The 14,966-nt window shown below is 37.8% G+C and overlaps 1 protein-coding gene across 1 annotated transcript in view; it reads left to right on the top strand.

The window, feature by feature from the left end:
• Window positions 1-7,070: 7,070 nt before the first annotated feature.
• PCLO (piccolo presynaptic cytomatrix protein) overlaps window positions 7,071-14,966 on the top strand; it is a 381,008-nt gene continuing 373,112 nt past the window's right edge. Inside the window, exons 1-2 of the mRNA XM_004381474.2 lie at window positions 7,071-7,327; window positions 13,145-14,792. Coding sequence (XP_004381531.1) covers window positions 7,071-7,327; window positions 13,145-14,792 — 1,905 coding nt within the window. The remainder of the gene's footprint in view (window positions 7,328-13,144; window positions 14,793-14,966) is intronic.

Below are 14,966 nucleotides of genomic sequence, written 5' to 3'. Positions count from 1 at the left end.
GATGATATGATCTTATACACAGAAAACCCCAAAGAATCCACAAGAAAACTACTGGAACTAATAGAAGATTTCAGCAAAGTTTCAGGATACAAGATAAATAAACAAAAATCAGTTGGATTTCTTTACACCAACAAAGAGAACCTTGAAGAGGAAATTACCAAATCGATACCATTTACAATAGCCCCCAAGAGAATAAAATACTTAGGAATAAATCTAACCAGAACGTAAAAGATCTATACAATGAAAACTACAAGCCACTACTGCAAGAAACCAAAAGAGACCTGCATAAGTGAAAAAACATACCTTGCTCATGGATAGGTAGACTCAACATAGTGAAAATGTCAATTCTACCCAAAGCAATCTACAGATACAATGCAATCCCTATCCAAAATCCATCGGCATTTTTAAATGTGATTTAGAAACAAATCACCAACTTCAAATGGAAAGAGAAGAGGCCCCAAATAAATAAAGCGTTACTCAAAAAGAAGAACAAATGGGAGGCCTCACACTACCTGATTTTGGAACATATTATACCACCTTGGTAGTCAAAACAGCCTGGTATTGGTACAACAACAGATACGTAGACCAATGGAACAAAGCTGAGAATCCAGACATAAATTCAGCTACCTATGAGCAGCTGATATTTGACAAAGGCCCAAAACCCAATAATTGGGGAAAAGTCAGTCTCTTTAAGAAATGGTGCTGACATAACTGGATATCCATCTGCAAAAAACTGAAACAAGACCCATACCTCACACCATGCACAAAAACTAACTCAAAGTGGATCAAAGACTTAAATATCAAATCGAAAACAATAAAGATCATGGAAGAAAAAACAGGGAAAATGCTAGGAGCCCTAATACATGGCATAAACACAATACAACCGTAAGTAACAATGCACAAGCACCAGAAGAGAGACTAGATAAATGGGAGCTCCTAAAAATCCAACACTTATGCTCATGAAAAGACTTCACCAAGGGAGTAAAAAGACAACCTATAGACTGGAAAAAAAATTTTGGCTATGACAAATCCGATCAGTGTCTAATCTCTAAAATCTACAAGATACTGCAAAACCTCAATGACAAAAAGACAAATAACTCAATTAAAAAATTGGCAAAAGATATGAACAGGCACTTTGCCAAAGAAGATATTCAGGCAGCTAACAGACACATGAAGAAATGCTCACGATCATTAGCCATAGAGAAATGCAGATCAAAACTACAATGAGATATCATCTCACCCCAACAAGGCTAGCATTAATCCAGAAAACACAAAATAATAAATGCTGGAGAGGTTGTGGAGAGATTGGAACACTTATACACTGTTGGTGGGAATATAAAATTTTACTACCATTTTGGAAATCGATTTGGCACTTCCTTAAAAAGCTAGAAATAGAAGTACCATACGATCCAGCTATCCCGCTCCTTAGAATATATCCTAGAGAAATAAGAGCCGTCACACGAATAGATATATGCACACCCATGTTCACTGCAGCACTGTTCAAAGTAGCAAAAAGATGGAAATAACCTAGGTGCCCATCAGTGGACGAATGGATAAACAAATTATGGTATATCCACACAATGGAATACTACCCAACGATAAAGAACAACGATGAAGCCGTAAAACATCTTATAACGTGGAGGAAACTGGAACTCATTATGCTGAGTGAATTTAGTCAGTCACAGAAGGACAAATATTGTATCAGACCACTATTGTAAGAACTCAAGAAAAGGTTTAAACACAGAAGAAAACATTATTTGATGGTTATGAGAGTGGGGAGGGAGGGTGAGGGTTATTTACTAACTTGATAGTAGATAAGAATTATCTTAGGTAAAGGGAAGGACAGCACACACTACAGGGGAAGTCAGCACAACTGGACTAAACCAAAGCTAAGAAGTTTCCTGAATACAATCAAATACTTTGAGAGACAGAGTAGCAGGGGTAGGTAGCTGGGACCATGCTTTCAGGGGACATCTAGGTTAACTGGCATAACAAAGCTTATTAAGAAAATGTTCTGCATCCTACTTGGTGAGTGGCATCTGGGGTCTTAAAAGCTTGGAAGCAGCCATCTAAGATGCATCAATTGGTCCCAACCACCTAGAGTAAAGCAGAATGAAGTACACCAAAGACACAAGGAAAGTATTAGCCTAAGAGACAGGAAGGGCCACATAAACCTGAGACTTCATCAGCCTGAGACCAGAAAAACTAGTTGGTGCCCAGCTACCACCAATGACTGCCCTTACAGGGAACACAACAGAGAGTCCCGGATGGAGCAGGAAAAAGGTGGGGTGCAGAACCCAAATTCTAGTAAGAAGACCAGACTTAATGGTCTGACTGAGACTGGAGGAACCCCAGAAAGCATGGCCCCTGGATTCTCTATCAGCCCAGAAATGAAACAATTTCTGATGCCAACTCTTTAGACAGGGATTGGACTGGACTGTGGAAGATAAAGTCATACTTTTGAGGAGTACGCCTCTTAGCTCAAGTAGATACCAGAGACTAAATGGGCAGCTTCTGTCTGGAGGTGACATGGTAAGGCAGAGAGGGTTAGGAGGTGGTTGAATGGACATGGGGAATCAGGGGTGGAAAGGAGGAGTGTGCTGTCACAATATGGGGAGAGCAATTAGAGTCACATAACAATGTATGTATAAACTTCTGTATGAGAGACTAAGTTGAAATGTAAACTTCATTTAAACTACAACAATAAAAAAATAATAACATGGTAAATAATGTGTGCAATCTAATATTAGTGAAGTAGAAAGCAGGGGACTAAATCTAACTACAATACTGAAATAATATATTATGAATTTTCTACAAATATGTCTTATGAATTCAATGTTTTCTGATTTTTATGGATCTTTTATAAATAGGGGAATTCCCTGATAAAAAAAATTCCCCATTTTCTATTTATGGGCTTCTCTTTTTCCATCTTGTTTTATTTTTGTTCATTTTTACCTTATGCTTTACCTTTGTATATCTCATTCAATCTATTAATTTCAACAACTCATTGAACTATACTTAGTAATTTTTGTTCTCTTTTTAAACTACATCTACTTTTTCTATTTTCCACAGTATTTCATTTGACGTAAAATATGACAATGAATTTTAATTGAACAATGTATGACTTTTAAGTTCGAGTATACAGGTGTAGCTGATATTGTGAAATTTGATTAAAAAAAATGTGGGTCCAAAAAAAATTAAATAAATAAAGTTGAGGAAGTTCAAGATCAGAAAAAAATCAATGATTTGCTCAATTTAAATAGCTAGATGATGCCAGAGCTATGAGTTAGTCAAATGTTATCAATGAAACGTCATGAAGAATAAGACTTGCATACATGTCCCAGCTTTTCAAAAACCAGATTCTAAATTCTAAAGTTCATTTATAAAATGGGGAAATAAATGATGTTAAATCATCTAAATTATAACCTAATGGCTTATTAATAATTTTCAATTAACAATGTAAGTATTACGTAGTGACACAGAATCAATTTTTATTCTTAATATTTTACATATCACGTGTCTCTAGGAACATGTTTTTAAAGACAAGTGACTTTATTTTAAATTACAGATTTACTTTGCAGTAAGTTTAAAATAAAAGAATCTGCCTGATGTTTCAGATGTCCGAATTAAAAAATAAATTTTACCAATTTCTAACTTTATCAACCTTTTCTCTACCACACTTCATGTTTTTTCCCTCAAAATTGAGAAGACAGTTCATAATCAACTGTAATCTCACTTGAATTTCCTCCAGTCTAGCTGTAAATCCCATTTTAAAGCAGAGCTAACAAAAATGGCTGAGAGTAGCAATTCAGAAGCAGCTCAACCATAACAAAAAATGAAGTTTTGGACCTTATGCCACTGAAACTTCTTGCTCTACTAAATGAACAAAACCCTGTCTCACCTTCTATTAGAGAAGGAACATTTAAAGATATGCATATGTGCCTGTATAAAAATTATAAGGTATGTTGTCTATATTTACACAAACATGAATATATACATCCACATGTATGCAAAAATGCATGAACTTTTACATAAGAATAATTTAATTGAGAATAAGAATAGTTTGAGTTTTTCTCTCATCAGGTCACATAAAAACATCATTGCAGGATATACAATACAATTTTTTTGCATTTTCTTAAATGAGGAGGGTATTTGCTACAAAAGATGTTAGCATTTAGGCTCCCTAGCATAAGAACTTGTATTTTTTTGGTCACTTAAAAATGATTAGCAATAATTATTGGCATTGTTACACTATAGAAATGCCACAGATTCACTTTGGAAAATTTGGAAATTAGAGAAAATTAAACACAAAAAGTAGTATTACCTATGGCCCTGACATTAAATTTCTATGAGATTATTGTTGTTGTTGGTTTCTTTGATTTAGCTCCTATTTTGAATGGGGGAGTTTTTGTTTTTCGTTTTTTTTTTTTTTTTTGCACATTTTGAAAATTCTACCTAATATATTTTGTGAAACTTTTTCCACATTATGATTTGAAATTAATACTTCCATAATATACAAACAATCATATAGTTATACCCAATTTTACTTCTTTGTGAAAAAAAAAGAACAAAACAAACATTATAAGCAAGGAGAAGCTCTATAAAGTTCTGTACAGTGTTTGATTCCTCATCCTTCTACCCTTGAATTTCTAAAAATTCACATATAAAGAATGCCCTTTAAAAAGAGCAATCATTATTTTAAAATATAACTTCTGTTCTGAATTTTTTTATTTCTTCTCAACCCAAGTAAATAGGTCATTTTTCTCTTTTTCCTTTGGTCCTAGAGAAAATCCTAAGCAATCAAATTTAAGTGTCTTCCCTGGACTCTGCCACAGTGTTCCTCTATTTCAAAAGCACCTCCCAAGTACAAGCAACCTTATACCTAAATGAAGGATTGAAAATAAGAAACTTCATTCACAACTCACAGTTAAAGGCTTCAAAGGCAAAATCATTTTTAAAAGTCAACAATCAAAATGTCCCCAAAGGGCCATCATCAGATTTCCTGGTTTCACAGTCCATTTACTCTTTCTACCATATGTCTCATTTTCCTGTTTCTGATGATGTTTGCTCCTGGGGCAGAGGAGGGAAGGAGAAGATGAATCTATATGTTTGCACAATGAGTTATAATATTTCCAATTTACCAATTATTACCTTTTGTTTAGCCTATCAACGTTATTTTTCATATTACCACATATTTCTCTCTTGTCACTTCACAGGCTCCTTTCCATGTACAGTGGAAGAGAATGTGGGGCTAAACAATACATTTTCTCAGCTTAATTGTTATTAAGCCAGCAGTTTGAAAGGGTATTTATTTTATTAAATTTTGAAGCTTGTGGTTTGTCTGAGTGATCAAATATGTGACTGTGAATGTGGGTAGATGTGAATGTATCAAATATATTTTATTCTTGCAAAGCTTGGGCATATTATAAAAAAATTAGCCAGAATGTGAATTTTCTCCCTGTTCCTACCACCATTTGAGAGTGTTACTGATTCCCAAGACAGCCTGAACCATGCAGCAGTTACTAGTTTTGTCAAAGAGGGCAATATGATCCTGGATTGTGCATTTGATTATGCTACCGTACTTTGAAGCAAGCTCACTCCTAAGAGGTATGACCATATTGTATTTGCGTCCAAAGGTGGCCATCAGAATGTTAGGTTGCTTCGGCTTGATTTGTTTATATCAACTAGAAACATTTTCTTTTCTTTAATCAAATGGATGAGTCTTAGCATTTTTAACTTTGGAAGTCACATTTCAGAATCGTATGAGAGAATCAAGTTTATGCAACGTTTTTCTAGGACTTAACCAGTAATGTGAACTCATCTGACAGCTAATCATCTTTAAAAGCAATAAACGTAGTCACAGATTGTTATAACTGTGTCACTTTACAGTTTTTGATACAAGCGAAATGCATAATATCAAACCATTAAAATGATTAATTATTGCTAAAACTTCGAAACATGTTTTCTGAGCAATTTAATAATTTCCATTTGATTTACCTATTCTTTTCCAATTTTTAGCTTTTGATATTCTTCAACCTCAACACTTAGAACATTAAGTCCATTTTGTGAGGAAGAGTAGGCAGCAAAACTGAGGCCACAAAGCCAGTGCTGAACTAAAACATATCCATCTGAGAAATATAGTAGCAAGAAAAGAGAGTATGAGTGTGTGTGGGAGGGTGTGGGACTAGGGTGGCGGACAGAGGAATTGGGGCTGGGTGAGTCTGAAAGAGTGGTTACCAGTCAAACATTTGCTGCCAACTAGCTGTGTGCTCTATAAACGTTAATTCATCTTTTTGGGTTCTTCTGTTCTAATTTGCACACACACACACACAAAAAGATTGAATTCAATGCTCTCCAAGTTTCACACGACTATAGCACTAATATTTTACACTCTGGATCCTGCGATACTACCCCGGGTCCACAAAAAGCCTCTTTTAAATCGAAACTACAAATCCCACGAGACAAAGCTGACAACGGACACTCCTCCTCCAGCCCCTCCCTGCCCCTCCCCCTTGAATGTAGTCTGCTAAAATTGAGGTTGAGGTACCCTGAAATATGCCTGAAAGAAACTCCGGCTGTTTTGTCTCGGTGTTTAGCTGTGCTCTTGCTGGGCTCCTTTAAATCAGTGCAGAGAATGAAGGACACAGGACGACGCAGAGTGGGGTGGAAGCGAAGCGCGAGCATCACCTGTTCCGTGAAGGGCATGCGCAGTGCGAGGGCGCGGGCGGGGAGGCGGGGCGCTGTGGGAGGGGCCGACGGCGCCCGGCTCGCACAGCTCAGATCTGTTTCTCACCGGCTAAGGTCGCTGAGGCGGCGTCGGGGAGGCGTCTTCTGCAAACGTTGCCTCAAGCTGTCCAACATGGAGGAGGCACCGGCGGCGGGCATCACCTGCGAGAAGGACTAATCCCCTCCTGGCATTCCGAGCAGAGGTGCCCGGCCCCTAGCCCGGGGACGCGGCCGCCTGTACGCCCCGCGGTGGACCCCGGCGCCAGTTGCCACTCGGGCCGCGGGCTTCCCGACGGGGACGCAGTACTGGGAGGGAGCGCGGCGGCCCGGAGCCTCCTTGAGCCATGGGCAACGAGGCGAGCTTGGAAGGGGAAGGGCTCCCCGAAGGGCTGGCGGCGGCGGCGGCGGCGGCGGCCGCCGGAGAAGGGGAGGGCGGGGCGGGAAGCCCTTTGCACACCGTGATCCCGGTCGGCATGGAGGCGGATCTGAGCCAGCTGAGCGAAGAGGAGAGGAGACAGATCACCGCTGTCATGTCAAGGGCGCAGGGGCTGCCCAAGGGAAGCGTTACCCCTGCCGCTGCGGAGTCGCCTTCCATGCACAGGCACGCACAGCATGATACACATGTCCAGGCATATATGTACAGCTTCCGTGCACATATGTGCCAGCCCGTATGTGCCAGCACGGCGGTACATATATGTCGCCTCCGTTCATTTTATTCTCCCTAATGGGGTGGCTATATAAAGAGATCATAAGCCTTCTGATTGGCAGAATGAAAATGATGCATTGTAGAGTTTCTGATGGGATAGTCAAGGGTTGCATTCTTGGAACAGCGATTGTAGGTTGTGATTTCTGGCCTTTTGGAACCTTTTCCCTCTAGGTTGGCATGGAGAGACGCCCTCCAGTGTTTTACTAATCTGAAAGTCTTCCATTAATACAACACGGACGTGTTGGGAAATGGGACTGGGTGTTTACCTGTCTCTATTTAAACCTCTTCGGACATTTGAGGTCTTTTTTTTCTGTAACTAATGTATAATTATTTCTTGAACAACACCTTTAATATCCCTAGAGATGATTTGTCCTTCCTCTCCATCCTACCCCCATAGAACAGAAGCTGTTTAGGTAGAAGGTATGGAATGAATATACCTTTTATATTCAGTGAGGGACCCTAAAACATGTGGCATTAAGGAGTTGGTGTGGCCACAGCATAGCAGGTGCTGTGCTTGTATTTCTGGATTAGCATATGCTGTTTTTTTTTAAAATCACTGCCTTTTATATGCCAAAGTGGCCTTCAGTTTATGACAGAACGTGTGGAATTTCATTATCTAAAATTGTTAGCATATTCTTTTAAAGACAAATGACAACTTGCATAAGCAATTGTAAGAGCTAATTTGTAATATTAGCTTATGAATTTCCCTCTCTAGCTCTCTATTTTCCTTCATTCCTAAAATTAGTTGCTTTCTGATTAGAGTAGTAAGAGGGTATAATCATTGTGCCTGCCCTGCCTTTATTATTGTAAACAAACCCTTTAACTTGGCTCCATCCCCAGGAGAACAGTTCTCTGTCCATGGTCCTGAAAGCCATTCTTGCTTTATGACAACTTTTTAAGGGGAAACTAATTTTTTCTTTGAGGTACTGGCAATTCGAGACATAGACATATAGGTGTAGATTTTTATCCCTATTTGATTAAGAAAGCATCTTAACTTAGCATCATTTAAGTATATGCATATAATTTTTCAAATGATTGTAGTATTAAATTTAATATTTTTTACGAGAAGTGTAAAATGTTTCATGGAGTGACAATATTTTTCACCCCAAATAGGAAATGTTCAAAGTCTATCAGGAAAGTAACATTATTTATATTTAAAAGTAAACTACCAGTAATGCTAAAAAAAAACTAGTCTTTTTATGTTTTTCTGTGTTTTTAAACTAGTAATATATGGGATTATTTCTTCAGTATAAAGCCTTTCTTATCCCTTACCTTAATAGTACAGTTTATGGTATGTACTGTTTTTCTCTATTTGATGAAATCTTGACGTAGAAAAAAATTCTGAATCTTGATTCACTGTTTTTTCAAAAGATAGTAACAAGGTATAATAGTTTTATTAGTCTATTAGAAATGTTGCCAGCTACTCTATAAATCTTTCTAAGAGGCACAAGCAACAGGTATAACATGCTGGTTACGAATATCAAGAATGTGAGCTTTGATATCGAAATTCCTAACATTTTTTTGTTCAGAGGATGACTAAAAAATATTATTTCATTCTATGTTGTTTCATGAAGTATTTGTATCAGGTAGTATAATTTTAAGCTTTCCATTGATAATTGTGTTCTGGTGGAATTCTTATTAATAGGTAATCTGTGGCTTAAACAGTTATTGTTGAAAGCATCATTTTGTACTAAAAAATAACAAGTTTCTGAGTTTTGTAGCCTGCTTATAATTTACTGAAAGATTTCTATAAAAGGTGTTTTAGTTTTTAGAAAACTATCAACCACATATTTGATAAGCCCATATGTGATAACCAAAAAAAAAAAAAACTATTGGTTTATCTTTTAGATTTTTAGAATAATGTGAATTTAGATATATATGAGAAAGTATATTCAAATTATTTGAAGTTTTAAGAGGTTGTTCTTAGGTGTCAGTGAATCTATTTTGACTTATATTGACCACATGTGACAGAGTAGAACTGCCCCCATAGGATTTTCTTGGCTATAATTTTTATGGAAGCGGATTGCCAGGTCTTTCTGCTGTGGAGCTGCTAGGTGGGTCCAAACCGCCAGCCTTTCAGTTAGCAGCCAGATGCTTAACCATTGCATCACCAGGGCTCCTTTTAGTGGTGTGAATTAAATATGGTTGAGTTTGATTTTTTTTTTTTTAAAGAAATAAGTGTTGAATGCCCAGAGACTTAGGTTCTTAACCTATTGCTGATTGATTTTAACTAACTTGTGGCAAATTCCATGTGCCTCTCGACAAATCTGTGCCTCAGTTTCCCTGTCTCTAAATAAGGCAAGTAATACCTGTCCTACATGGCTAATAAAGTAATTGTGAGGATCAATTAAAAATTGACAGCTTTTTTTTTTTTTTAATTTGAAGGAACCCTGCAGATATAAAGAGTGGTAATATATCAGCAATGGATGGCACTGTCAGTGATAGCTACAGCCAGATTATATATTGAATTATTCATTGTGATGATTTATTTTGACACATTTATATCTCTTGCATATGGAGAAGTCAGTGTGATGCAGTGGAAGTCCCTACCCCTACCCTCACCCCTAGCCAGGAGTCAGGACACCAGATTTCTTTGACTAACTAGTTTTATGATCTTGAATCAGTCTCTTAGCTTCTCTAAGTCTCAATATCCTCTAATGTATAAAAATAAATAGATATTCCTAAGTTTACTTGTGTTTCTAACGTTATAAAATTTTATGTGACTCAGCACTGTCAAGTGTCATTGCCTGTTGTGTTACATTTAAAAAATATTTTAGTATTCCAACTGCTTTTGAATTCTTAGAGTTGCATATATTTGTAGCTGGAATTTTTTTCCTGCTAACCTATGAGGGAAAAATTCAGATTTGAGGATGAAAACAGCAAAATGAAAAGGAACATGAATAGTTACAAGCTAGAAGCAGAAGACAGGTCACATATGAAATGCTTCTAGATTTTTGATTCATTGTAGACCCAGGGAAAATTCAATTTTGTTACTTTTACTCATTCTGTGTACAACTACGTTTATGTCATATGAGAAGTGTTTTACCAAACAACTCTTCTGATTAGTAGGACATTTTATAATTCTGACTGATTGAGTTAATGCCTTTAACAGTCCTTTGGGCCTCCTCTACTAGGTAGACACCTCCACAACTATTTTTCTTCCTAAGGCAGCAAGTCAAAGTCAGGCTCTAAAATGAATATGGAGTGTATCCACTTTTATCTCAGAAGACCTGTAGAAGCATCTGAAGCAAAAAAGAATTTAAGAGATGTTAATCTAGAGTAAAACATAAACCTGATATGTTCATTCATTCAATCACTTATTCTTTCATTCATCCATCAAACATTAATGCTCATATATTAGTTGCTAGATTTGGTTCTCGTGATGTAGAGATGAGTGAAACTAATTCTCTGTCTGGGAGTTCACAGTATAGCACAGAAGACACAGATTGCATTTTACTAACTTTCCCTTTTAACAGAACAACTGTTATACCAAACAACAATTCACCGAAAGACCACAGTTAGCCTAGATATCTTTACTTTTTTTTTTTATTCCATCATTAAGCTGATATCTTAATGATTTTCTTTCTGTTCTTCATTCCCAGATCTCCATGTTTTACTTTATTTCCATAATTATAGCAACTAAAACTAAGTTTCATTTGGAGTGTCTTTATACCTGTACAGGTATTTTCTGCCAGGGGCAATTCTATTATGTAACTTATATTTGTAGGAAGTACATGCAATTATAATTTCCAGTGCAAGCAGCTTGCTTTCAATTTTGGTGTTTACTGTTATCACAAATACTTGGTGTTCATGAAGTTTATTTTTTATTTGTTTTGCCTATATGTTGAATTAAGTGAAACAATGCCACAAAAACTGATATAAAAAAGTTTAATAGTACTTTAAACAGAAGACAATTTAGTAAAATGAAAGATCGATTTCTTGTACTCTGTTTAAGGATGGATATCTTGGATTCTATTTAAGGGAACTAATTCAATTAAATGTTTAAATAATTAGTTATAGGATGTTCACATCTATAAGGTAATCCCTTAGCGTGTGCCCTTAAAATGAGGGGTGCAATATATTAATTGAATGTAGAGCATTTCTAGAATATTGCAAAGATCTGAACAGTGAATATCTGATAATAATCTATTCTGAGTAATGCATTTACTCTAATTCCCTTGCCTTTACGTGGAAGGGAACAGGGAAGAAGAGATGTAAGGAAACGTTCACAATTATTTTGCCAGAAATGGAAATATGTAGTGATGCATTTTAAAATCTTAGAATCTTTGGGATTTATTTGGGTAACAGTTTTAGCGCTTTGTTTAAGTAAAAGCTTCAGAGACATGGTAAAATCTAAATTGTTTGTAACTTTTTTTCTAGGAGGAAATTTCTAGAATTAAAAATTCCGTTTATTTATCTTTTACTGGTAAATCACTTTGTGCATACATTGCCATGTGTATAAATTATTTTCTTCCTTTCTGGGTCTTTGCAATTTAGAAGTAATGCTTCTCAGTTTCTTTTTACTATGCTCTACATCTTACACCTTGATTTATACTCAAATTGCTGTGTCTTTAGGGAAGTTCTCAAAAACTTAGTTCATATTAAGTATCAGATGGAATGAAATTGAAAGTTCATACTCTGATCCATTATCAGTTAAAATTTGAAAAAAGCAAATTGGAGTCTGTAGAACTTTATTGTGATCATCTCATATTTTAGCTGCCACTGATGCTGTTTCTTTCTCCTTGTTTGTTTTCATTAAATAGAAATATTTATCTTTGCCAAAATTAAAAAAGCTACATATATACAAAGTACTTATAATCTGATTTCCTCTATAATTCTAATGCAGCAGGCTCTTATTAGTTGCAAATTTATCAGTTAAAGAATGGATTATTTTAAAAGTTAATGTACACAATATGACTTTTGGTTGAAATATATGTATGATAAGAAAAAACTATTTTAATCGTTTAACCATAGTCATTTAAAATTTATCATGTTTCCAAAACTTTTTAAAAATCCATCTTGTATATTGGTATACGAATTAAAATAAATCTCACAGATTAATTAATTTTAGATTGTATCAATATCAATAATAAAATATTGCTAAGATGATATAAATATCTAAATAAATGATGAGGCAAGCATTGAGTAAAGAGATCATTATGTACTTGCTTTGTCTGAGGATTTTCTTCATCTGAAAAAAGTACAGTACTTTTTGAAAGTGAGATTACAGTCCAGCTCATTGCTATTTGGATATATCTCAAGTATTGCTGTTATTTGGGGAACTAACTTTCTTTGACCTAAAACTTGTGATAAAAAAAAGATACTTGCTGGAACATGATATTGCATTGATTTATTGAACTTATATATTTAATTAAGTTTTAAGGATGGCCAGAGTCTCTTAAGTGTCAATGTGAATTATTTTTATTATAAGCATATTCTAACTGGATATCTTAATTTAATTTTTCAACACTTATAGTAGGAAGTATTGTTTTTTCTTTTCTTCATCTTCTTGTTAGAAGTCTTTACCCATGTAAAGAAAGTAACTAAAGCGATAAAATTTTTCTGATAATTTACAGAATGGTACAAAAAATTGATTTTAATTATATTTATGCATGTATAGTTTTAAGGATATAAGAAAGCAGTAGCTTTTAACATTACTTTTATTTGAGATAAGTTCCATTATTTTCATTTCTTTCTCTTTCACTCTTGTAGAAAACAAGAATTGGATAGTAGTCACCCTCCAAAGCAACCAGGGAAACCGCCGGACCCTGGGCGTCCAGCTCAGCCTGGTCTCAGTAAAAGTAGAACTACAGACACTTTTAGGTCGGAGCAGAAATTGCCTGGAAGGAGTCCTTCCACTATTAGCTTAAAAGAATCAAAGTCCAGAACTGATTTCAAGGAAGAGCACAAGTCGAGTATGATGCCTGGCTTCCTCTCAGAGGTTAACCCTTTAAGTGCTGTCTCGTCTGTTGTAAATAAATTAAACCCATTTGATTTGATACCAGATGCTGATGCATCCCAGGAAGAAACTGCCAAGAAACAAAAAGTAGCTAAGAAAGAACAAGGGAAACCTGAAGGAATCTCAAAGCCTCTATCACAACAACAGCTACCCAAGCCAGTTCCTAAGCAGCAAGGGCCTCTTAAGGCCCCACTTCAGCAGGATGGCTCTCCCAAACCAGTATCTTCTCAGCAACCAGAGAAAATTAAATCACAACCTCCAGGGACAGGAAAACCAAGTCAGGGGCCTACACATGCTCCTCAGACAGACCAGGCAAAATTGCCACTTCAGCGAGACCCAACCAGGCCTCAGAGTAAACAGCCAGACACAGTAAGGGGAGAATCAGCTAAACCCTCACTACAAAGCCCATCCAAACCTATTCAGCAAACAAGTCTTGGAAAACCTCCAGACCAGCAGCCTGGACCTGAGAAACTTTCTATGCCACAGCCTGGGCTGGCAAAGCCCTCAGCTCAGCCATCAGGGTCAGTGAAGCCCCAACCTCAGCCACTGACAGCAAAGCCCCCAACTCAACCACCAACGACAGCAAAGCTTTCTGCCCAGAAGGCTGGGTCAGAGAAGCCTCCATCTCAGCAGCCTGGGCCAAAGTCTCCAGCTCAGCCCTCTGGGACTGTAAAGACTCCAGCTCAGCAGCCAGGGCCAGCAAAGCCCTCAGCTCAGCAGCCAGGGACACCAAAGCCCCCAGCTCAGCAACCTGGGCCACAGTCTCCAGCTCAGCAGGCTGGGCCTGCAAAGTCTCCAGCTCAACACCCGGGTTCTGCAAAGCCCCCCGCTCAACCGCCGGGCCCTGCAAAGCCCCCCGCTCAACCACCGGGCCCTGCAAAGCCCCCCGCTCTACAGCCGGGCCCTGCAAAGCCTCCCGCTCTACAGCCGGGCCCTGCAAAGCCCCCCGCTCTACAGCCGGCCACAGCAAAGCCTCCCGCTCAACAGCCGGGTTCTGCAAAGCCCCCCGCTCAACAGCCGGGCCCTGCAAAGCCCCCCGCTCAACAGCCAGGCCCTGCAAAGTCCCCCGCTCTACAGCCGGGCCCTGCAAAGCCTCCTGCTCTACAGCCGGCCACAGCAAAGCTTCCCGCTCAACAGCCGGGCCCAGCAAAGCCCTCAGCTCAGCCGTCTACAAAACCAGTAAGCCAAACAGGAGCTGGGAAACCTCTGCAGCCACCATCAATTTCTCCATCTGCAGCACAGACTCCAGTACAAGGTCTCCCTAAAACCCTCTGTCCTCTTTGCAATACCACTGAACTTCTGTTGCATGTTCCAGAAAAGGCCAATTTTAACACCTGCACTGAGTGTCAGACCACTGTCTGTGGCCTCTGTGGTTTCAATCCCAATCCGCATTTAACCGAGGTGAGTGCGTTTTTTGACGGAGTCTCTACTCCAAACCGTATTACCATCTTTAACAAATGATGCTTGGTTTATCTCTTATATGATACTATGGCATAGTTCTTCTCTCTTTCCTTCCTGACTTTCTTACTTCCTTTCTACCTTTCTTTTTTCCATCTCTACCAATTGTTGGTAGAG

The sequence above is a fragment of the Trichechus manatus genome, unplaced genomic scaffold, assembly GCF_000243295.1.
Source record: "Trichechus manatus latirostris isolate Lorelei unplaced genomic scaffold, TriManLat1.0 scaffold00085, whole genome shotgun sequence".
Classification (NCBI taxonomy): domain Eukaryota; kingdom Metazoa; phylum Chordata; class Mammalia; order Sirenia; family Trichechidae; genus Trichechus; species Trichechus manatus.
This window is presented reverse-complemented; position numbering and strand designations above follow the sequence as displayed.